Source organism: Mesoplodon mirus (assembly GCF_964341445.2).
Source record: "Mesoplodon mirus genome assembly, chromosome: 3".
Lineage (NCBI taxonomy): Eukaryota > Metazoa > Chordata > Mammalia > Artiodactyla > Ziphiidae > Mesoplodon > Mesoplodon mirus.
This window is the reverse complement of record NC_138978.1, coordinates 15,839,825-15,863,849: the sequence shown is the minus strand read 5'-3', so window position 1 is coordinate 15,863,849 and position 24,025 is coordinate 15,839,825. Positions and strand designations below refer to the sequence as shown.

At 59.9% G+C, this 24,025-nt stretch overlaps 1 protein-coding gene across 2 annotated transcripts; it reads left to right on the top strand.

Moving 5' to 3' along the window:
- The first annotated feature begins 311 nt into the window (after window positions 1–311).
- Window positions 312–21,812, top strand: ATP13A2 (ATPase cation transporting 13A2). Of its 2 annotated transcripts, none has more exons than XM_082614807.1 (29): window positions 312–488; window positions 7,279–7,373; window positions 7,500–7,682; window positions 8,001–8,059; window positions 8,231–8,345; window positions 8,603–8,679; window positions 10,238–10,315; window positions 10,499–10,568; window positions 11,452–11,586; window positions 11,675–11,741; window positions 11,984–12,115; window positions 12,702–12,857; window positions 13,373–13,483; window positions 13,568–13,614; window positions 13,703–13,891; window positions 15,375–15,581; window positions 16,087–16,182; window positions 16,270–16,429; window positions 16,548–16,668; window positions 16,806–16,930; window positions 17,659–17,819; window positions 17,942–18,058; window positions 18,161–18,240; window positions 18,750–18,902; window positions 18,993–19,089; window positions 19,947–20,170; window positions 20,258–20,409; window positions 21,266–21,435; window positions 21,526–21,812. In XM_082614807.1, the coding sequence occupies exons 1-29, from the start codon at window positions 479–481 to the stop codon at window positions 21,658–21,660; spliced, it is 3,522 nt and encodes a 1,173-aa protein (XP_082470933.1). In that variant the 5' UTR covers window positions 312–478; the 3' UTR covers window positions 21,661–21,812. The 2 variants fall into 2 exon arrangements, with proteins under 2 accessions (XP_082470933.1, XP_082470932.1); XM_082614806.1 differs by having other exon boundaries at window positions 8,600–8,679.
- The last annotated feature ends 2,213 nt before the right edge of the window (window positions 21,813–24,025 follow it).

Here is a 24,025-nt window from a genome sequence, read left to right as displayed (position 1 = left end):
GTATTTCTGGGTCACAACTCTCACTTTATGCAAATGTGAGGAGTGGGAGGGGCGTTGTGTACTTGTGTTTGTGCATCTAAGGGCTATTTCTCTGAGTGTGTGTCTATGTGTTCATGTGTCTGAGGGCTGTCCTGTCGGATTCCCTGAGTGTCCTCCTCTCTATGAGTCGGTCTGTCCCAGGGCGGTCGCGTTGTCTCTCGGCGCCCCGCCCCTGCGTGCGCGTTGGGAGCGGCCTCAGACTACAAATCCCGGCAGCCCCCGCGGCGCGCGGGCGGACGTGGGGCCGCAGAGGGCGGGGCGGGGCTTGGCGGTGCGCAGAGCCTGACTGCGGCATCTTCGCCGCCGCTCCAGCCGCCGGGTCCTGCAGGTGTCCCGGGCCGCCCAGCCCCGCAGCGCCCCGCGTCCCCGGCCTTCCGCCTCGGCCCCGACCGCGGGGCATCGCGACGCCCGGGCCCGGCGATGAGCGCGAGGAGCCGCCATGAGCGCAGGTGAGCGCGCAACCCCAGCCGACAGGAACCGGGCGCGGTCCCCGGACCGCCCGTCGTCGCATCTGTCGTGGGGGGACACCCCCACCCCGGGGGCGCGGGCCGAGGGAGCGGCCCCCGGGACATCCCCGCGCCCGTGCCCTCCCCCTTCCCAGAGAGGCCAGGAGCCCAGGGATGGCACCGCGCAGAGCCGTCCGCTCCGCTCCTTCCTAAAGCCCTGGGAGACGAAGCGCCTGGCGCCGCCGTGCAAAAGGATAATCCGGGGGCCGCGGTGGCGGGGCGCGGGGAAGTGTCCCGGTGCAGTGACGGATGTCCAGGTGGGGGAAGAGACGTGGAGGCTGCTGCATCCAGGGCCTCTGAGCGGTTGTTCCTCTTGGCTGAATGAATGAATGGGGTTGGAGAAGCCAAGGCTCCTGAGTCCCTGGATCCGAGTGCCCTGGGGGCACAAATGCACTCCTGATCCCCTGAGTCAGGCCCCCAGAGCAAGCCTGTTAGCACGCCGGTCCAGGGACCACACCCTCCATATTACCTGTCCCAGGCTCTGTGTCTGGAGGCCACTCTTTCCAGAGTCTAATTCTACCTGCTGCAAATGGTGCCAGTAGACCTCTCGTGTTTAGAAGGGTCTCATTTCCACGTGGGTCACTCAGAGCCTAGACCTCAGCCAAGGGCCACCAACGCTTGAGCATCCTCTCTGCAGCTGCAGACCCTTCATTCAGGTCTCTCCCTCCGGTCTCCCACCTTACTCCCCCACCCCCCAACTCTAGGGTGCACCCAGGGTGAGGAAGGGGAAAGGCTGAGGAAATATGGTCCCTGGACTCCAGATCCAAAGATCAGGGAGCTCCTGGCAGATTATCCCTCACACTCAGCCTGGCCCAGGAGAGGAGCTTCTGGCCACAGGAGAAGCACAGCAAGGGAGAAGGCAGCAGTGCTGCCCTGGGCCTCTGCCAGGTCATCAGCAGGAAACCGATGCTTCCGCAGGAAACAAGAGGTTCCCAAATGGCTTTGACGCCAGCCCCTCCGCTCTGCAGTGCTCGTGGCATTGCCCCAAGGCCGGGGAGTCAGACTAGGTTCAAGTCTAATCTTGACCACTCAGAGCTGTGTGACTTTGGACATGTTAGTCAACCTCTGTGCCTCATTTTATTTTATTTTATTTTATTTTTTTATTTAGGCTGCGTTGGGTCTTTGTTGCTGCGCACGGGCTTTCTCTGGTTGTGGCGAGCGGGGGCTACTCTTCGTTGCAGTGCATGGGCTTCTCATTGCGGTGGCTTCTCTTGTTGCAGCCCGGGCTCTAGGCGCACGGGCTTCAGTAGTTGCAGCACGTGGGCTCAGTAGTTGTGGCTCGCAGGCTCTAGAGCACAGGCTGAGTAGTTGTGGCGCACGGGCTTAGTTGCTCCGCGGCATGTGGGATCTTCCCGGACCAGGGCTTGAACCCGTGTCCCCTGCATTGGCAGGCGGATTCTTAACCACTGCACCACCAGGGAAGCCCCTCTGTGCCTCATTTTAAATGGGAATCCTAATCCATACTTTTGGAGAGGTGTCTGTGAGGATGAACTGAGAGGAATGTGTTCATTTAGACCCACTCATCTTCAGCTTCTCCCCTTGCAAGCTGTGTGACCCCGGGCAAGGGATTTTGAAGCTGTGTTCCTCAGTTTCCCCCACTATAAAATAGTCCCTCCCTCAGAGGGTTACATGTGAAGATCAGTCGCTGTTATTCAGAAGAGCAATGCAGTCAGTGATTTGTGAAAGTATTCTCATCCCAAGCAGCTGCCCTGAGCTGGTGGTACCGGAAGAGATCAGACACTGCTCCGACCTTCCTGTGCCATCCCTGGGGAGACTGCAATGCGAATAGAGATAAACAAGCCCTTCTGAGTGTTTTGACAGATGTTCTGCAAGATGTTCCTGGGAGACTAGAGTGTTCCACAGATGTGACTTCCTCCTTCAAGCTCCCTTCCCCCTTCCCCAGGTTGACGGGGAGAGCATCCTTGTGAAATGATGGGTGTGTGAGAGACACAAGGAAGAACTTCCAGAGGCAACATTGTTTAGGTCCTGGGGGAAGTGATCCAGTGAGGGCAGCTCCAGATGGTCTCTGGCAGGACCCTTCAAGAAGAGGCTTGTTCCTCTGTGCCTCCCAGCCGACCCGGAGGCAGGAGATGGACACAGTGATTCCTGCACCATTGCTTCCATGCTCTGTTATGTCAGTGAGGTGTACAACCTTCATTCACCGGTTCATTCATTCAATAAATGGTTCCTGGGCTTCCCTGGTGGCGCAGTGGTTGAGAGTCCGCCTGCCGATGCAGGGGACATGGGTTCGTGCCCCGGTCCGGGAAGATCCCACATGCCATGGAGCGGCTGGGCCCGTGAGCCATGGCCACTGAGCCTGCGCGTCCGGAGCCTGTGCTCCGCAGCGGGAGAGGCCACAACAGTGAGAGTCCCGCGTACCGCAAAAAAATAAAAAATAAAAATAAAAATAAAAATAAAAGGTTCCTGAGTCCCAGCCACATGCTGGGCACTGTGAGCAGGAGGGCGATGACACCTATGCAAGCCTGATGTGTTGGTGTCAGTGGGTGGGGGTGAGGTGGGCAGAGAGGATTTTGGAGCAAGGCCCCTTCCAGCTGCGAGACAAATTGGTGGGCACACTGCCTCTCTCAAGGCTCAGTTTTCTCATCTGTAAAATGGGATAAGTTGCTTGATTGTTGCAGGAGGAAAGCAGATCGGCAGGAGCAAAGTGGCCCACGTTGGGTCAGTGCAGTGTGCTGCAGTCACATCCCCAGCACAGCTGCTGGCCTGACGGTTTGAAGGCCTGGGGAAGATCTGTTGAGTGCACACAGGGGAGCAATGGCACAGCTGTGGGTTTTCAGACAGGGCAGTGGGAATGTAGAGGGGAGCCTGAGAAATGGGTCAGAGCGGAAGGCACACCTCCTTGGCAGGGGAGCCAGCAGTGCCCGCCTGTACAGGCCACGCTTCAGGAACTTCAAACACCCCATGTGCCAGCTACTTCGGGGATATGATCCTAGAGACGGGGAACGGAAGCCTGGAGAGGCTGAGTCATTTGCGAGAGAGCCAGGAGCACAGTTACTGACGGGGACGACAGCGATGGCTCTGGTAGTGCCGTGGTTAAGCGCGTGGACCCTACAGCCGCACTGCCTGGATCCACGCCCCACTGCGTGCTGGCTGTGTGGCCTTTGGGCAGCTTACTTCACCTCTCTGGGCCTCAGTTTCCGAATCTGTAAAATAGGGATAAAAATAGTCCCCACTTCACAGTGGTGAGGAATGAATGAATCGATGTGCGTAAAGCCCTTGAACAGTGCCTGGCCTGTGTCAGCCCCTGATAGCCCTGAGGTACTCTTTTTGTTGTTGTTTTTTGGCCGCACCGAGGGCTTGTGGGGGATCTTAGTTCCCCAACCAGAGATCGAACCCATGCTCCCTGCAGTGGAAGCACGAAGTTCTAACCACTGGACCACCAGGGAAGTCCCCCCTAAGGTGCTCTTTCTCTTACACCCCAGAAACTGCCAGAGAAGAGCCCTAAAGGGGGTGAAACTACCCGCCCTGACCCACTCAAGGAGCAGGTCTCCAGGGCTGGAGAGGGGCTTTGGCAAGAAGGAGAGCTGGGACTGTGGCCTTTGGAGGAGGGACAAGAAAAGGGCTGTGGCTTGTCGGTGGCCAAGGACCTGAGAACCCAGGTTGCCAGACCGGGTCAGTTGCCCTGAATGCCTGTTGTTCTGCCTCCCAAGACAGGATCCAGGGCGAGCCTCCCCCGGCCCCTGCACAACACACACACACCAGAGAGCAGAAGGGCCTCGGCTGTTTGTTGTCTGCAGGCTGTTGTCAGGAAGGGAAGGAAATCATGCCTGGACAAGCCTCACTCACAAGCTGGACTGGGCCGGGACCAGAGAGCAAAAGGGACCACCCCAGGGGACCCAGGCTGGGGTCTCTGAGCCCCAGGGCAGAAGGCTGACCAGGCCTCCTGCCCTCTGGCTTTGAGACTTTACCGTTGGCCAGACACCCGGATGGTTGAGAGCTACAGGCTTCGGGTGTATGTGTGGGAGCGGTGTATGTGTGTGAGTTCCCCAGAGACCAGGCCCTTTCTGGAGCTGGTGGCAGCTCCATATATTTTCTGAGTCACCCAGTGGACACGGGAGGGATTGACCGTGGGCGGGGCTTGGGTTAATTTGGGTTTTGAGTCATCTTGTTTGAAAGAGGCCTCAGGCGGCAGAGGGCATATGCCCTGTTCTCTGGAAGTGCCCACATTGGCCCCCAAAACACAAGATCTGGGCTCTGACTTCCTGGCTCCACCATTTACCAGGGGGCCTTTGTGACTCTGAGCCTCGGTTCCCTCATTTGTACAAATGGGAAAAATAAGAGTCCCCTCATCGTGTTGCCAGAGGGTTAAATGAGCTAATTCGCGTGGAGGGTTAGAGCAGCTCTTGTCACCTGGGAAGTGCTTAATGGATATTGGCTGTTCTTATTATGGTAATTACCATAGTAATTACTATCACAGTCCTTATGTGGAGATATGGGGGGCTGCGATAGGACAGAACAGACTCTGCATGGTCTGATGGGAATTAAAACCCACCCTGGGACTTCCCTTGTGGCACAGTGGTTAACAGTCTGCCTGCCGATGCAGGGGACACGGGTTTGAGCCCTGGTCCAGGAAGATCCCACGTGCTGCGGAGCAACTAAGCCCACGCGCCACAACTACTGAGCCTGCACTCTAGAGCCAGCGAGCCACAACTACTGAGCCCGTGTGCCACAACTACTGAAGCCCGTGCGCCTAGAGCCCGTGCTCCACAACAAAGAGAAGCCACTGCGATGAGAAGCCCACGCACCACAACGAAGAGTAGCTCCCACTCGCCACAACTAGAGAAAGCCCGTGTGCCGCAATGAAGACCCAGTGCAGCCAAAAAAAAAAAAAGAAGAAGCCCCACCCTGGAGTCAGCCTGCCTAGGATTGCATCCTGACACTACCATGTACTTGGCTGTGTGATCTTGGGCAAGTTACTTAACCTCTCTGAGCCTAATTTTCTCTGAGCCTAATTTTCTTCTATAAAAAGGGGATAATTATTGCGCTTACGTGGCAGGGTCATTGCGTTAGCCATGTAAGAAGGACCAGGAGCAGAGCCCGCACATAGTGGGGCCTCGGGAAATGTTGACTATCATGGTTGCTTTGGGGCTTGGAGAAGCTGCAGAAACCCAAGTGTCTGGGGACAGAACAGCTGAGGGGCTGGGGATGTTGTGACGGGCAGCTGCTTGGGACACCCTGGCCTTATTGGATGGAACTTTCAGATCAGGCCTCTGCAGGGCTCTGGTTGGGGAGGAGGAGTAGGGAGCCCAGAAAACCAGCAGGTTGCCCCCCACCTTCCCTGCTTTCCCATCCCCCTTAGTGAACTTCTCCAGAGGCTCCTGGGAAACATGCAGATGCTCAGCACCGCTGCCATTGTGCCAGCAGGTCTGGGAGGGGCCCAGGCATCTTCATGTCTAACAGGCTCCCCAAGAGGTCCAGGGAGCACAGTTAGAGAAACCCTGACAGAGGCCATGAGCCCCACCCCGTCCCGGGCCCCAGAACACCCACTGTCTGCTTGCTCTGCTAGGACCGCAGCACTACAGCAAGGGAGGCAGAAGAAAAAAAAAAGTTTCTACAGTAGAGATGCCCACTGGTCTTCCCTGAGCCACAGTTTACCCATCTGTAAAATGGGGGTGATAGTGGGCCCTTCCTCACAGAAGGAACCTGTCAGCTGTTCAGCTGGGCCCTGGCACATAGTGGCTTCTCTCCTTGAGCCTTGGGGGCTTGCTCAGCTCACCCCTCCTCTCCAGCCCACCCCCAGTGACTGGGTTCTTCCTTCCTCCTCCCCCCATTTCATCTTCAGAGTGAAGCTGCCCCTTTCATGGCTGCCCTGACATTTTATCAGTCCAGACTTGACTTCTCAGCATCTCCTCACTGCCAGGCCTGTGCTGGGCATGAAGGTTGAAAAAAGATGAGCAGGGACTTCCCTGGTGGTGCAGTGGTTAAGAATCTGCCTGCCAATTCAGGGGACACAGGTTCAATGCCTGGTCCGGGAAGATCCCACATGCCGCAGAGCAACTAAGCCCATATGCCACAACTACTGAGCCTGTGCTCTAGAGCCCGCATGCCACTACTCCTGAGCCCACACGCCACAACTACTGAAGCCCACATGCTCTAGGGACTGCATGCCGCAACTACTGAGCCCGCATGTTGCAACTACTGAAGCCCACGCGCCTAGAGACTGTGCTCTGCAACAAGAGAAGCTACCGCAATGAGAAGCCCGCGCACCGCAACGAAGAGTAGCCCCCGCCTGCCGCAACTAGAGAAAGCCCGCGTGCAGCAAAGACCCAACGCAGCCAAAAATAAATTTTTAAAAATATAATAAATTAAAAATAAATAAATAAATAAAAATGACGTCTAAAAAAGGGAAAAAGGATGAGCAGCCCTGTCCCTGCCCTCAGAGTGGAGACCAGATGGAAAGTGGGACACAGAGCTCCCAGGAAGCTAATAGCTAGATTGGGTGGGGGGGTGCTCTTGAAGCTTAAAGTGCTCAACAGGCCCCGTCCCCCAACTCTGGGCCCACATGGAGTCAGAAATCGCCAGACGCGCAAGGAAACAAGGTACTACGGGTGAGGACCAACAGGACAGCCCTGAACAGACCCGTGAAGACTCGAGTTACTGGATTTATCAGACCAGATTTATAAAATGACTGTGCTTAAGTCGTGGTTAAAGAAAGAGGGAGGAGCCCCCCCAACCCTCCCCCGCAAATGACATTTCTCTCTTCTTTCCACAGACAGCAGCCCGCTCGTGGGCAACACGCCCGCCGGTTATGGGACCCTGACGATAGAGACATCTATAGATCCCCTCAGCTCCTCAGTTTCATCCGTGGTACGTGGGGAGGGGCAGGGGCAACTCCAGGTGGGGGTGATACCCAGGCCCACCCAGATACCCTGGCATCCTCCTCCAGCTCCCGCCCGCCCCACTACCTTGGCCTGCTCTCGCCTATGTCCACAGAGGCTCAGCGGCTACTGTGGCAGTCCATGGAGGGTCATCGGCTATCACATCGTGGTCTGGATGATGGCGGGGATCCCTCTGCTGCTCTTCCGATGGAAGCCCGTGTGGCGGGTGCGGCTGCGGCTCCAGCCATGCAGCCTGGCCCGCGCCGAAACCCTCGTTATCGAAATAAGAGACAAAGAGGTGAGAGACGGGAGCAGGGGCCAAGCCTGGAGCTGGAGAGGGGTGGCGGTGGCTCAGGGATGCGGGGTGGAGGATGCTCAGGTTCTCAGCCCAACCTGGCCGCTGACATTCTGTGGGACCTTACACAGGTGCTTCTCCTCCCTGGACCTCAGCTTTCCCATCTGAGCAGTGGGCAGACGGGACAGGGTGGGTGATTCCCGAGGAGGTCACCTCTGTCCTTGATCCCTGCCTCCTCCAGCAGGGGCCATCTGGCTGTCGGGTGGGGCCAGGGAGGGGAGGGGTCTCTTCCAGGACTGAGTCCACACCTCCGTGTTCCAGGATAGTTCGTGGCAGCTCTATACTGTCCAGGTGCAGACTGAGGCCATCAGCAAAGACAGGTGAGGCAGCCCCATCGCCCCTTCCCAGGAGCCCGTGCTCCCCCTGCCCTCCCCCAACGAAGGCTCTGATCCCGGGGCCTCCCATCCGAGAGAGGGAAGGTGGCTCTGTGGGGATGGGAAGGTGCTGGGGCAGCTCCCAGGGCTCCACGGTAACCCCACCCCCGTCCCCAGCCTGGAGCTGCCCCCACAGACCCAGGCGGAGGACGGCCGGAGCCAGGCAGCTGTGGGGACACTACCAGAGGGGACATGGAAGGACACCGCCCAGCTCCACAGGACAGAAGAGGCAGTAAGTGGACAGCTGTGTTCTGGACAAGCCCTTGCCTGTCTCTGGGCCTCAGTTTCACACCCTGTACAATGGGGACTGGACTCCAGCTGTCCTCCGGACACCTCTGGTTCTCTTGTCCCAATCGTGCAGGATGCTGGCCGATCACCTTTTACCCCTCCACGCCTCTCCCGCCTCTTCCCTGTGCCCTCGCCCTGCCGCCCCCACACACTCCTCCTGGGGCCGCCCCCAGCCCACCTCTCCTCTCTCCCACCCAGCAGCGGACGCTGCGTTACTACCTCTTCCGGGGCCAGCGCTATGTCTGGATCGAGACCCAGCAGGCCTTCTGCCGCGTCAGGTAGGGGTCAGGGCCGGCGCCGCTACACCACGCCCACAGCGGGTGCTGCATTGGGCAGAGAAGGTGGCATGAGGTGGCCCAGCCTGGATGCCCCTCTCAGCTCTGTGCCTTGGCCCCCTCAAATCGCTGAGCCTGTCTGTAAATAGCTCATGAAGGGAATCCCGGCCTCCTAGGGTTGTTTCGAGGGTAAAGTATATTACTGTCATGTAAGGCTTGGCACGGCCCCTGGCCTGAGGTGGCAACACGGCTGTGAATCAGACCGTAAGCTCTGGACTTGGACCTTCCGTTTGGCGTCTTGTACTGGCTCTGCCACCTACTAAGTGCTTGATAAATACGAGCTCAGTTTATGTCTTAGTTTGAGCCCCGAGAAGCAGACCTCAAGACGAGGATTCAAGTGCAGGGAATCTGTTTGCAAGGTGTTGCCAGGAGACGTAGGGGAAGTGAGGCCGGGAAGAGAAGGCAGCCGGTGGAGGGGGCTTGATGTGGGCACCTGGAGCACGGTCCCTCGGGGATCCCTTTGAGCTAGTGTAGAGCACGCACCTCAGGGTGCCCTCACCCAAGGAGTGAGGAAACCAGGGGGTACGTACCCATCACCTTCCTACCATTACCGGTTGTGGAATACATGAACTCTTGCACAACTTCGGCCTTCCTAGCTCATGGGCAGACCATGCTTATGCAGCCAGGAGAAGCCCTCAAGCCAGGACAGTTGTTTCCAGTAAGAGGCTGCACCGCACAGACGTGAATTCCAAGGGGGTGTGGGGAGGGCACCAACAGCCTCTGCTACATGAGAGGAATAGCAAAACTCACTGACGTGGGACTTCCCTGGTGGCACAGTGGTTAAGAATCCGCCTGCCAATGGAGGGGACACAGGTTCGATCCCTGGTCCGGGAAGATCCCACATGCTGCAGAGCAGCTAAGCCTGTGCGCCACAACTACTGAGCCTGCGCTCTAGAGCCCGTGAGCCACAACTACTGAAGCCCCGCATGCCTAGAGCCCATGCTCCGCAACAAGAGAAGCCACTGCAATGAGAAGCCCATGCACTGCAACGAAGAGTAGCCCCCGCTCGCTGCAACTATAGAAAAGCCCACACACAGCATCGAAGACCCAACGCAGCCAAAAAAAAAAAAAAAATCGCTGACCTTTGTCCCCTAGTAAGTGCCAGGAGCCATCCAAGCACTTTGCAAAACATCTCATTTAATCCACCTGTAGCCCTGTGAGGGAGATGCTGTCAGCGTCTCCATCTTGCAGATGAGAAGTCTGAGGCCCAGAGAGGTTAAGTGACTTACCTAAGAAGGCATCATTGTAAAGAAAGCTCTAAATGTCACTAAAAAATAGCGGCTGTTGTCATTGTTAAGTATTATCATTATCTCTCATTGTTTTTCCTGGGTGAGATGGTTTGGGGCCCGATCAGAGGAACAGAAGGAAAAAGTTAGGCCCAGAGTTCGTGAGGGACCAGCTTTCTCCCGGGAGCTCGGTGTGGCAGAGGTGGGCCAGGAGGGGTGGGGGGTGCGGAGCTCAGACCCCACCACCCACATGAGTGCCCACCCTGTCCTCCCAGCCTGTTGGACCACGGCCGCACCTGTGACGACCTCCACTGCTCCAGCACCGGCCTCAGCCTCCAGGACCAAACCGTGAGGTGGGTGCTGCCCTGAGAGCTGGGGTCCCCTCTCTTGCCCCCCTGGGTGTGGCCTTCTTCCAGTCACCTGCCTTCTCTGGGCCTCAGTTTCCCCAGCTGGAAAGTAGGGAGCTTCGTCACCGCTAGAGCGTCCAGCTGCCACAGCCCCTCCATCTGATGGCCCTGCCGCTTTTCCTCTTACAGGAAGACCATCTATGGCCCCAACGTGATCAGTGTACCAGTCAAGTCCTATCCCCAGCTGCTGGTGGACGAGGTAGGGCTGTCCCTGGGCCCCGCCCCAGCTCTGGCCTGAGCTGGCTGTGTGACCTGGGCCAGGGGCTTGCCCTCTCTGGGCCACCCTTACAGAGGCAGATTCTACCAGCTGTCCTCTTCTCCGTGGTGGAGAGCTGTCTCAGAACCAGACCCAGTCATCTCAGGGAGAGGAACTGGAAGTTCTGGTCCAGGCTGAGGCTGGGGATTAGAGGCCAAGAGACAAACCCACACAGCCTGGGCTCCTGCTGTGTGCCAAGCGCCAGGCTCCAGAGTCTGGGTCCTTTCCGTGCATTACCCACTTTCACGCTCCAACAGCCTCATGGTAGGGACATTCCGTTCACACATGAGGAACCGGAGCTACAGGCGGGGGACGTGGCATGGCCAGGGTCACATGGGGACAGGGAAGCCAGTGACCTGGACACACCGAGAGTACACTGCTAACATCCCAGCCCTCTGAGCCAGGGGCAGACACCTGTGAGACAGAGAGGAGGCCTTGGAGTCTGGCCTGGTGTAAACTCTAGTTGGCCACTTGGGAGCTGTGTGGTTTTAGGCAAGTGACTTAACCCTTCTGTGCCTCAGTTTCCTCAGCTGTAAAATGAAGCTGATGGTAGCATCTGCCTTGTGGAGTTGTCCTCACCATCGTATGACATTTAGATGATGTGCTTAGCAGGGGCCTGGCGTGTAAACACCCGTGTGTCCTCTTTAGAGCAAAGAAGCTGGTGGCTCAAGGGACATCTGGACAGGACTGACCAGGAGACAGGCCTGGCTTTAGTCCTTTGGCAACTGCCAGGCCCTCTGCTTCCGTGGGCACAGGAGGCCCAGCCTGTGGCTGGGCTGCCCTGGGGGACCTGGGCCCTGACGCTGCCTCCCCGCCCCTCCCCCAGGCACTGAACCCCTACTATGGGTTCCAGGCCTTCAGCATCGGGCTGTGGCTGGCTGACTACTACTACTGGTATGCCCTGTGCATCTTCCTCATCTCCATCGTCTCCATCTGCGTGTCGATATACAAGACCAGAAAGGTGTGCGGTGTGAGGTGGATGGGACAGGGCAGGCGGTGTCCGAGGGGACCTCCACCCACCCACTCCCTGCTTGTCCCCCTGCCCACAGCAAAGCCAGACTCTGAGGGACATGGTCCAGCTGTCTGTACCGGTGTGCGTGTGCCGGCCTGGGGGAGGTGAGAGGCTGGGGGAGGGAGGGAGGCTGGGGGAGGTGAGAGCTGGGGGAGGGAGGGAGGCTGGGGGAGGTAAGAAACGGGGTGGAAGGGAGGCTGGGGGAGGTGAGAGGCTGGGTGAGGGAGGGAGGCTGGGGAAGGAAGAGAGGCTGGGGGAGGGAGAGAGGCTAGGGGAGAGACGAAGGCTGGGGGAGGCAGTGGGGGAGTCCCCTCCAGGCTATACTGAGGCCCCTGCTTGCCCGAAGAGGAGGAATGGGTCGACTCCAGTGAGCTCGTGCCGGGAGACTGCCTGGTGCTTCCCCAGGAGGGTGGGCTGATGCCCTGCGATGCTGCCCTGGTGGCTGGCGAGTGCGTGGTCAATGAGAGCTCTCTGACAGGTCAGTGCCTGCCCCTGGCCAGCAGCCTCCCATCCCCCCTGCCGGGCCACCGAGCCTCTCTGCCTTGTGTCAGAACTTTAAATGGAGTTCTCTTTTCCCTTTGCTCAGGTAACAGTCCCAGCCTCAGTGGGTCCTAGCCCTGTAGATGCTGGGTGAGGCACTGCTACTCTTTGCCAGGCAGTGAGCTCAGGGCTTTACAAAGGTTAAGCCCTCTCGTGTCAATATCTTATTTGAACTATAAAAGTAACGCAGCTTGTTACAAAATAGTTCCAACAGAAGGAGAACACCGGCCCCCCACCCTGGCCCCCGACTCTGCCCATGCTGTATGTTCACAACTCTTTCTGGCTCCCCTGAGAGATGGTTCCTGGGAACTGGCTGCACACATCCCAGGATTGTCTCACTGTGTCTGTGTCTTTTGCCCTCTCTGAGCCTCAGTGTACCTCTCTGTAAAATGGGGGCAGTGATTTCTTCACACATAGTTACAAGCGTTAAATGAGACCTGGGGCTTCCGTAACAGTTCTAGGTATAAGGCTTGATCTTGTTCGTGGGAGGGACCAGCATGGGCCTCATACCACATCCCTCCCAGGGGAGAGCGTTCCAGTGCTGAAGACGGCCCTGCCGGAGGGACCGGTACCCTACTTCCCAGAGACCCACCCGCGGCACACGCTCTTCTGTGGGACCCTCATCTTGCAGGCCCGGGCCTTTGTAGGACCCCACGTCCTGGCAGTGGTGACCCAGACAGGTAACGAGTCTGGGAAGCGGGGAGGGATGCTGGGCCCAGCACCTAGAGGAGAGGTGACACATAGCCCAGCAGGACCCATCTCTACCACTGCCCTGCTGTGCGGCTCAGGCACGTCCCACCCCTACTTAGGATTGGCTGGAGTGGGCAGGGACGTGGTAAGAAGGAAGGAGCCCACCCCTTAGGAAGAGAGCAGTGCTGTACATCTCCAGCAGGCCCCTGCCACATGTGAAAGGGACCCAGTGTGTCACCAGATTTGACATTTTTCAGCGAAAGCCACACATCTGGATTTTAAGTGAAACCACCCAGTTTGTAGATGGTACTACTAATTCCTTATTTACTAAGCTTATGAAGGCTGGGCAAGGCCTGTGGTCATCCCGTGGGACCGCCAGACTGGGTGATTGCTGACCCCAGGAGCATCATGCCTTGCAACCCCAGAGGTGTGGATGGTGTGGGGGAGGGGTGGAGTCATCCTGACCCTCAGCTTCCCCTGCCTCGGTCTCCCCATCTCCTCCCAGGGTTCTGCACGGCTAAAGGGGCCCTGGTGAGCTCCATCCTGCATCCCCGGCCCATCAACTTCAAGTTCTATAAACACAGCGTGAAGTTTGTGGCTGCCCTCTCTGTCCTGGGTGAGTGGCCCCCCGCACCCCACTGTGCCAGTGGCCCCCGGAGCCCCGTGCCCAGTCCCGCTGAGCCCCTTGCTGTCTCCTCAGCTCTCCTCGGCACCATCTACAGCATCTTCATCCTCCACCACAACCAGGTAAGCCTTGGGGGCCGGGCGGGGGCTGCCACTGGGGGCCCAGGGCCCACCCGGCCTGGCCCTTGGCATTCACATTGCCCCCTGCCAGGTGCCTCTGGACGAGATCGTGATCCGGGCTCTGGACCTGGTGACGGTGGCAGTGCCGCCCGCCCTGCCTGCCGCCATGACTGTGTGCACGCTCTACGCCCAGAACCGGCTGCGGAGCCAGGGCGTCTTCTGCATCCACCCGATGCGCATCAACCTGGGGGGCAAGCTCCGGCTGGTGTGTTTCGACAAGGTGGGGGCCGTGGGGTGGGGGACACGGCCAGGCCCCCCACACCCACATCCCTCATTCAGCAATGTTGACTGAGGGCTTGCTGAGCCCAGAGCCCCGCCGCCTGCCCGTGCACCCCTGCTGTGAACACTGGCCACCGCCAGGTCCTGTCCTGGGATGGAAACACTCAGAGGCACCCTCTACCCCCAGCTCCCACCTGCATCAAGCTCACAGTCTGGAGCATGAAATGTCTAAAATCATTTAATTTGTTTGAGAACCATTGAGGGCCTACTGGGTACCCAGGGCTGCTGTCAACACTGGGGATCCAGCAGTGACCCACACAGAGATGTCCCCACCACCAAAATGAGTGAACCAGGGACCACAGAGCTGCACATGGTGATGGGTTCTAGGGAGGAAGCAAATGGGGTACGTGATGGGTGGTACAGGGGGGTCACTCCCTTAGAGGGCAGTCAGGGAAGGTCCTTGGTGACCTCTGAGGGGTGGACCACACTGAGAGGAGAGCAGGGCTGGCAAGGTGGAGGGGGAGAAGTAGAGTGGCTCCTGGCTCCTTGGAGGAACAGACCAGTGTGCCTGGGGCTCGGGGAACAGTAGGGATGGGGGGCAAGATGAAGCGGGCAGAGCCCTGATCCATCAGAGGCTGGCGGGCCCTCGTGAGTTTTGTTTTTTTGGGGGGGAACCCAGCTCTGGTTTATTAGAAAAGGTGTGAGCACACCTGCACCGACAGGAGCAGCCCTACCCCCCCCCCGCCCCCCGCCCCACACCCGCGCCTCCCCCACCCTGGGCTGTAGTGCCTCTCAGGGCGCCGCCTCAAGTGGCCGGGACAGCAGGGTCTCCAAGCCCTGGCTGCTCCCCACCCCAGCTCCCTGATAGATTTATTGCACTTAAGAAAAAGAAAGCTCTGATCCTCTGATCTCCCCCACCCACCCCAGCCCAGGCCCTCACCCCGCCTGGGGCTGCTCTACAAATTCCAACCACCACCATCACTCACCGCCCCTCCTTTCAGTTATTTAAACTGAAAGGGTGGAGCATGACCATCTTCGAAGAGCTCCCAGGCTAGCGAAGGGGCCAGATGTGTAACTGAGCCATTGGAATGTGTTATGGGAAAGGCAGGCATCCGTTCACTCATTCATTCACTCATTCATTCATTCATTACACTGAGAGCTGTACTTGGCTAGGCCCTCTTCCTGGTACCACAGTGAACAAATGATGGAGTAGTAAAGAGGCCATGGGTGGGAGCCCCGAGCCAGCCCTACCTGACCCAACTGTAGGGTTAAAGAAGAAGACTTCCTGGGGGAAATGATGCCAGACCAAGAAACACTGCGGGTTGGGGAGGACAGCCTGGCAGAGGGACCTGCTTGAGCAAAGGTCCAGCTCTGGCTCCTGGGGTTCCCATGGGCCCCGCCTGGCCAGGGGTGTGGGCGCCCACCGCAACGGGGCACAGCTCACCCCAGGACTCATCACTGGCCCGCCCGCTTGCCCCCTGCAGACAGGCACACTCACAGAGGACGGCTTGGACGTGATGGGTGTGGTGCCCCTGAAGGGGCAGGAGTTCCTGCCGCTGGTCCCAGAGCCCCGCCGCCTTCCCATGGGGCCCCTGCTCCGGGCACTGGCCACCTGCCACACCCTCAGCCGGCTCCGGGACACCCCAGTGGGTGACCCCATGGACCTCAAGATGGTGGAATCTACTGGCTGGGTGAGGAGGCCGAGCAGGTCCGCCCCCTGCCTCTGGGCAGCCGAGCCCTAACTAAGCCCACCCAGTCTTCATTCTAGGACTTCCAGGGGGCGTCTCTATCATGCCCACCACCAAGAATAACAATGGCCACGGCCTAGTGCTGAGCACCTACCCTGTGCCAGCGCTCTGCTGCACGGGCCTCATCTCATGTACTGCTCCCCATAGCCCCAGGGAGGTAGCTTAAAACCTGCTTCACGAAGGAAACTGAGGCTGAGGGAGATTTGGAATAACTTGTCCAAGGTCACCCAGCGGCTTGTAAATGGCAAAGCCAGAGTTTGAACTTGGGTCCTCCCAACTCCAAAGCGCGCGTTCTTGACTTCTGTTCTATCCAGTCTCCCATGAAGGAAGTCCTCCATGAGTTTAACTTGAGTCTCCCACTGCCTCTCTCCACGGGCCAAGGATTGGCTGCCCCAGGCCAAGCCTGCACCCAGCCCCTTGATGCCAGTGTTCTCTGCATGCCTCCCAGGTCCTGGAGGAGGGACCAGCTGCAGACTCGACCTTTGGGACGCAGGTCTTGGCAGTGATGAAACCCCCGCTTCAGGAGCTCCACCTGCAGGGCGTGGTGAGCTGAGGGGGGTGCCTGTGGGCCGTGGGCTGGGAGGGGTGGGCTCCACAGGCCAACCCCTCAGCTGCCCCTCCAACCCTACAGGAGGAGCCCCTGGTGCCGGTCAGCATCCTCAGCCACTTCCCCTTCTCATCGGCTCTGCAGCGCATGAGCGTGGTGGTGGCGTGGCCGGGGGCGGCTCGGCCCGAGGCCTGCGTCAAGGGCTCCCCCGAGCTGGTGGCAGGCCTCTGCGACCCCAAGACAGGTGAAGGGGGAGGGCCCCAGAGTCTGCAGGTCGGCACTGGCATGGAACTGGGTGGGCGCCCAGCCCGTGTCGCTGCCTGCACCTCCCCGTCCCAGTGACACCTGCCTCTCCCTGGCAGTGCCCACCGACTTCACCCAGATGCTGCAGAGCTACACAGCTGCTGGCTACCGCGTGGTGGCCCTCGCCAGCAAGCCACTGCCCATCGCACCCAACACGGAAGCAGCTCAGCAACTGACGAGGTGGACCCTGGGCACTGAGCCTCCGGCCTCATGTGGGCAGAGGGGGGCAGAGCCCAGGGCCGATGCCCCTGCCCAGTGGCTGGGGGACGGGTCGTGGCCACTGCATGACCTCTGACCCGGCTCTGCCCACCCTCCAGGGACACAGTGGAGTGGAAGCTGAGCCTCCTGGGGCTGCTGGTCATGCAGAATCTGCTAAAGCCACAGACGACACCTGTCATCCAGGCTCTGCGGAGGACCTGCATCCGCACCGTCATGGTGACAGGTACCAGCAGGGCCTGGGTTAGGAGGGCAGAATCTACCTCATCCCAGGCAGAGATAGGGGTACCTGGCATCCCTTCCCGGGGCATCTCTTTGGGCCCCTGCCTCAGGCCTGGTCCTTTTCAGACATTTCAGGTACCTTCACAGTCTCCCTCCTGAGTGATAATTGTCACCCCAGTTGACAGATGAGGAAAGTGAGGCTCAGAGGCGTAGAGTGACTTCCAAAGAGTCTGGAGCTGGTGTTGGACAGCCTGGGTTCCAGCTCAGCTGCTGGTGACCTCTCCCCAAGTTGCAGTTTCCAACTCTGAGAAATGGGGGAAGTTAGGTCAGCCTCAAAGGTTGTGACAATTTCATGGAGCAAGAAAAGAAAGATTCAGGGGACTTTCCTGTGGTCCAGTGGTAAAGACTCCTCACTTCCAGTGCAGGGGGCATGGGTTCAATCCCTGGTCAGGGGACTAAGATCCCACACGCCACATGGCATGGCCAAAAAAAAAAAAAAAAAGGTATATGTAGAACTCAAACCCAGACTCCCAGTTTCTCCTAAGACCTTTGATCTCTAGTTTTATAGACAAGGAAACCCAGGTTCAGAGACACTGATACCCTGCCTGAGCTCACTCAGCCAGTCATGGCAGACAGACTCTGTCCGGCCTCAATTTTCCCATCTATATGTGTCAGGGTGAGGATGGCCCCACTCAGTAGCAGCTGGACCCTGACCTTGTCCCATACCCCCAGGGGACAACCTGCAGACGGCGGTCACCGTGGCCCAGGGCTGCGGCATGGTGGGCCCCCAGGAGCGCCTGGTCATCATCCACGCCAACCCCCCTGAGCGGGGCCAGCCTGCCTCCCTCGAGCTTCTGCCAGTGGAGTCCTCTGCAGCCGTGAACGGGGCTCAGGTGAGGCTGACCCTGAGTTCCGCCACAGACCCCACCCAGGACCCCACCCCTGTGTCAGCTGTCCCGGGCCCCAGCTCTCAGGGTGGGCAGGGGGAGCTCAGCGGAGCTTCCCGGGCCCCCAGGATGCTGACCAGGCCGCAAGCTACACCATGGAGCCAGACCCCCGATCCAGCCACCTGGCCCTCAGCGGGTCCACCTTTGGTGTCCTTATGAAGCACTTCCCCAAGCTGCTGCCCAAGGTAGGGCTGCCCCCGGGCCTCCCTGGTCGCCCCACACCTCGCCATGCTCTTCTCCCTCCTCTTGGCTGCCTCAGCCCCTCCCCTGTCTCCCTGTGCTCCCAGGTCCTGGTCCAGGGCACAGTCTTTGCCCGCATGGCTCCCGAGCAGAAGACAGAGCTGGTGTGTGAACTGCAGAAGCTTCAGTGAGTGCCTATGTGGGAGGGGCCTGCGGGGGCCTAGCTGGCCCATATGTCCCTGCTTCCCACCCCAGGCGTTCAGGAGCCATCAGCCTCAGAGAGCCCAGCAGGCACCCCTGGGTCTGTCATGCTGACATGACACCGCCCTCAGTAGCTGCAGGGGACTTGTTCTGAGAGTCCCTGCAGATGCCAACGTCCACAGGTGCCCGAGTCCCTTATGTAAAATGACGTCGTACAGTCGGCTCTCTGTATCCATGGAAACAGACCCCGTAGATACGGAACCTGTGGATACAGACCCTGTGGCTACTGTAATTGCACCTATTTACTGAGCACCTACTGCGTACCACTTACTGAGCATTTCCCAGGCACCCAGCGGGCAGTCGGGATGCAGCCGTCCCCGTGTTCTGCCAGCCAGCCCAGGAGGTGGGTGGGCCATTTCGCAGCTGAGGAGGGCCCTCCTGGGCTCAGAGCCAGCACGTGAGTCCGGGCCACGCCTGCCCTCCCCTCTCCGACAGGTACTGTGTGGGCATGTGTGGGGATGGCGCCAACGACTGCGGGGCCCTGAAGGCGGCTGACGTGGGCATCTCGCTGTCCCAGGCCGAGGCCTCAGTGGTCTCGCCCTTCACCTCAAGCGTGGCCAGCATTGAGTGTGTGCCCATGGTCATCAGGTGAGGCGGGCAGGGGCCTGGTGGGGGGCGGGGTCTCGGCAGGGCCCGTCAGCCGGCCTGGGCCCCCTCATGCCCATACCCGCTCCCCAGGGAAGGTCGTTGTTCCCTGGACACGTCGTTCAGCGTCTTCAAGTACATGGCCCTGTACAGCCTGACCCAGTTCATCTCTGTCCTGATCCTCTACACGGTGAGTATCTGCAGGCCCCGTGCCGGGTCCGGGGCGAGGACCTCAGCAGCGTGGTAAGGAGCCCGGCAGGCTCTGGAGTCGACAGCGTGGCCTCAAGTCCTGCTCCAGCCGCGTGGCTTAGGCGCTCTGGAGCCTCGGCAGTGAGGCTTGTCTGAGATGATGAGAGCACTGAGCACCTGGTGCACAGTAGGTCCTCAGAGACGGGAGCAGCTGTCCTGGGCTAGCGTTTCATCCCTGTCCTCTGGGAGTTCCCCATCTGCAGGGGGGCCTGAGGCAGAGCCCGGGCAGGGGTGAAGGAGGCAGAGGCAGGAGCGGGACCCCCGAGGCCTCTGCCCTTTTCCCATGAATCCGCCCACTCCCCGCTCGCCCTAACTCAGACCTCGACTGTGCCTCCGGCCTCCTGTCCAAAGGGTATCACCCACTCCTCTGCTCAGAGCACGTGTTGCTCGCCCCCACTGGAAGCACGTGACGCCATGGGGCACTGCAGGCCTTGTGCCAGCTTTTGTCCCTGTGTCCACCTTAAACCTGAGGGCAGGAACTGCGTATCCTCCAGAAGCCTTGGGGCTCCACAAGGCAGACCTCAGCCTCCCTCTCAGGCTGGTAGTTCTCATCAGATTTAGGCCTCCCCAGGTCAGCGGGGATGCCTTCTCCCTCAGACGGGGAGAGGGGCTTCCTGAAGGCAGGGCCGTGTCTCCTTCATCAGATTGGGAGTTCCCAGAGGCAGGAGGGTGCTGTCTGCCCATCAAGTTGCAGGGCAAGAAAACACCTTCCCCATCAGACTCCTTAAGGGCAGGGCTGGTGCCTGCCCCATCAGACTAGGAGCTATCCTCCCCTCCGGCCTCCCTCCCTGCCGCTAGGTCAACACCAACCTGGGCGATGTGCAGTTCCTGGTCATCGACCTGGTCATCACCACCACGGTGGCGGTGCTCATGAGCCGCACGGGGCCAGCGCTGGCCCTGGGTCAGGCGCGGCCACCAGGGGCCCTGCTCAGCGTGCCCGTGCTCAGCAGCCTGCTGCTACAGGTGGCCCTGGTGGCCAGCGTGCAGCTGGGGGGCTACTTCCTGACCGTGGCCCAGCCCTGGTGAGTAGCGGGGAGCTCGCCCCAGATCCCACCCATGCCCCGTCCTCCTCGCCCTCGCTCCCTGACTCCCAGTCCCTGTGCCCCCAGGTTCGTGCCTCTGAACAGGACGGTACCCGCGCCAGACAACCTGCCCAACTATGAGAACACCGTGGTCTTCTGTCTGTCCAGCTTCCAGTACCTCATCCTGGCCATGGCCGTGTCCAAGGGGGCGCCCTTCCGCCGGCCGCTCTACACCAATGGTGCTGCTGTGCTGGGGGGGGGTGATGGGGGGAGGGGGGGTGATGGGGGGAGGGGGTGATGGGGGAGGGGGTGATGGGGGAGGGGGTGATGGGGGAGGGGGTGTGATGGGGGAGGGGGGTGATGGGGGGAGGGGGTGATGGGGGAGGGGGTGATGGGGGAGGGGGTGATGGGGGAGGGGGTGATGGGGGGAGGGGGTGATGGGGGAGGGGGTGATGGGGGAGGGGGTGATGGGGGAGGGGGTGATGGGGGAGGGGGTGTGATGGGGGAGGGGGGTGATGGGGGAGGGGGGTGATGGGGAGGGGGGTGATGGGGGAGGGGTGTGATGGGGGAGGGGTGTGATGGGGAGGGGGGGTGATGGGGGAGGGGGTGATGGGGGAGGGGGTGATGGGGGGAGGGGGGTGATGGGGAGGGGGGTGATGGGGGAGGGGGTGATGGGGGGAGGGGTGTGATGGGGGAGGGATGTGATGGGGGAGGGGGGGTGATGGGGGAGGGGGGTGATGGGGGAGGGGGTGATGGGGAGGGGGGGTGATGGGGGAGGGGGGTGATGGGGGAGGGGTGTGATGGGGGAGGGGTGATGGGGGAGGGGGGTGATGGGGGGAGGGGGGTGATGGGGGAGGGGGGCGGGATGGGGGGAGGGGTGATGGGGGGAGGGGTGATGGGGGGGTGATGGGGGAGGGGGATGAGGTGGAGGGAGGGGGATGAGGTGGAGGGAGGGGGATGAGGTGGGGGGATGCAATGGAGGGAGGGGGGATGTGATGGAGGAAAGGGCTGTGGGGCTGGTGCCTATGGGGTCCCATCGGGCATGGGTGTCAGTGTGTGTGGGGCTCCCTGGCTGACGGACTCCCCCACCCCCAGTGCCCTTCCTGGTGGCCCTGGTGCTCTTGGGCTCCGTCCTGGTGGGCCTCCTCCTGGACCCTGGCTTCCTGCAGGGGCTGCTGGCGCTGAGGAGCATTGCCAACACCTACTTCAAGCTGCTGCTGCTGGGCCTGGTCGCCTTCAACTTTGTGGGGGCCTTCATGCTGGAGGTGGGGCCTGCCCCACGTTGGGGTGCGAGGGGGCTCTGGGGGTGGGACTCAGCCACAGCTGCCCCCCTGCGCCCTCCCTGTCCCCGGCAGAGCGTGCTGGACCAGTGCCTCCCAGGCTGCCTGCGGTGGCTCCGGCCCAAGCGGGCCTCCAAGAAGCGCTTCAAGCAACTGGAGCGGGAGCTGGCCGAGCAGCCCTGGCCACCAGCCGCCGGGCCCGGGAGGTAGCGCAGGCCCACCAGCCGGCACCCTAAACACTGGATCTCCCTGCTTCTGAGCCACCGCCCAGGACCCGTCTCCAGAGACACCACTGCCATTGCTCCTGCAGCCCTGAGGTTGGCGGTTGTCACACTCATGTCCCACGTCTGCCCGGCCCAGCCTTCCCTGCCCCCGCCTGGGGAGATGCTAACTATCCTTGTCCCCCACTTCGGACGCCCCATGTAGAGACAGCGGCCACTACCCGCACTCAGAGCCGTTGTCAGTGTAGCAAATAAAGTCATAATATTTTCCTGCCTCGGCCTGCCTGATGCCACTGACCTGGGTGCCCCTGGCACATGTCTGCTCCCGGCATCCCCTGATTTTTCAGATCGTGTTGGACAACTCCCCTCTCTGAGCCTCCGTTTCCTCATCCGACAGTCGTATCTCCAGGTTGAGCACATGCCCGGCGCTCCGTTCAGTATTTTATAGGCATCATCATTTAATCCTTATAACTGTGGAGTACTGCCCCCCCCTTTTTTATTTATATTTTTGGCCGCACCGCATGGCTTGCAGGACCTTAGTTCCCCGACCAGGGATCAAACCCGGGCCTGTGGCAGTGAAAGCACTGAGTCTTAACCACTGGACTGCCAGGGAATTCCCAGTCCCCCTTTTACAGATATGGAAACTGAGGCTTAGAGGTCACGCAGGTAGTCAGAGCCGGGACCAGATTGCTTTGACTCCAGAGTCCACACTCTTAACCGTCCTACCCTCCTGCAGGGGCAGGAGAGAATGGGCTTGACTCAGACAAGTGCCAGCACCTACAAGGCATTTAACTGGGGCAGTTCCCTGCTTTCCCCACCTCCCGCATCCTGGGATACATTTATGGTCCAGTTCTTCCCTCAGATGCAATCCAGGCTCTGAGTCCACGTTTCCCAGCCAGAACCACGTGCGCCATCCCCCGGGGAAGGGTGGGTGCTTCTGACCTCATCCCACCAGTGGGACCCTCGCCAAGCCCTGCTCTGGAGATGCAGCTCCGTCATCTGGTCCATCTGTGCTGGGCAGGGGACAACAGGAGAGAAAAGCCCCTGCCAACCTCATTACTGGAAGCTAGCACAACCTCCAGCCCACCCTCGTAGGGGCTCAGCGAATGTTGAATCAAACTCAGGACAAGGATGGGGGGCGTGAAGAGGTAACCTGTGACACCAGGCGCATCCACAGACCCTCTGCACTGGGCACTGAGTCATCAGCAATGGTTCAGGGTGGCAGATGCTGTTCAAAGGGAGGTTGAAGGACGCGGCGAGGCCTGGGTTTGAATCCCACCTCTACCCCTAGCTGATTATTCGTGCATTTGTTGGGCAGTCATGTGCCAGGCACAAGGGCTACAGCGGTGAACAAAAAACATGACCTCTGCCTGGGTGCAGCTTATAACGTGTTGTGAGAGGCGAGCCGGGAAGGAGCCACTCTCTGAGAGCACTGGGAGAAGAGTCCCCACACCTGCTGCTCCCTCCCCGGATAGCTGCCACCTGTGCTTGGGTCCTTAGAGCCAGAGGAGTGGGTAGAAGCAGCAGAGGATCTGGGAGCCAGGACACTAGAGGTGGCAGCTTTGGGGCTTCAGTTTCCCCTTTTTGTCAAGCGTAGGGGACAGCAGTTCTGCCAGGCGGTTTCCTCTCCTACACTAGTGGGCAGCAGTGAAGGGCTGAGGAAGGGCAGAGAGGGCCGGGCTGGCCCCCGGGGCCCATAGTGCTCCAAGTGACCAAAATCCCTGCTATTCTGCCATAGACACTGGAGCGGGGAGCGGGGTTGGGTGGCAGATAGTTATTCATTCATCCATTCACTCGACAGACCAGCACTGGGGAACAAACGATGCATGGGACATGGTCAGTCCCTGCCTAACAGGATTCAGTGTCTAAGGGACAAGCAGCCTAAGGGGAGGCCAGGAGACCTGAAGGTGAGGGCCTGAATCAAGGGGCATCTTGATCCCCCTCCCAGCCTGAGCCCCCTGCCCCAGGCCTAGATTCCCGTGACCAGGCAGGACGGCCCCAGGGGCAGGAGACCAGCAACCCCACACCCGGCCAGCCTCCCAGGAGAATCCACTGTACATTCATTTATTCATTCCACAAATGTTTACTGAACAGCTGCTCTGGGCCTGGCACTGTGCCTAGTGAGCAAAAACTGAGGATGAGCAAAAGCAGACCTTGTCCCTGTCTTCACGTGGCTGACAGGCTCATCGGGGAGAGGGGCAGGATTCACATGGTCACAGACATAGGGCAACAGCTGTGACCCGTAAAGCAGAAAATGCTTAAGAGCTCTAACAGGGAGAAAGGGAAGCCGCCTCTGAGGAAGAGAGGGGTTTGGTCTATAATCTGAAGGAGGAAAACCTCCACGGTTTTCCAGA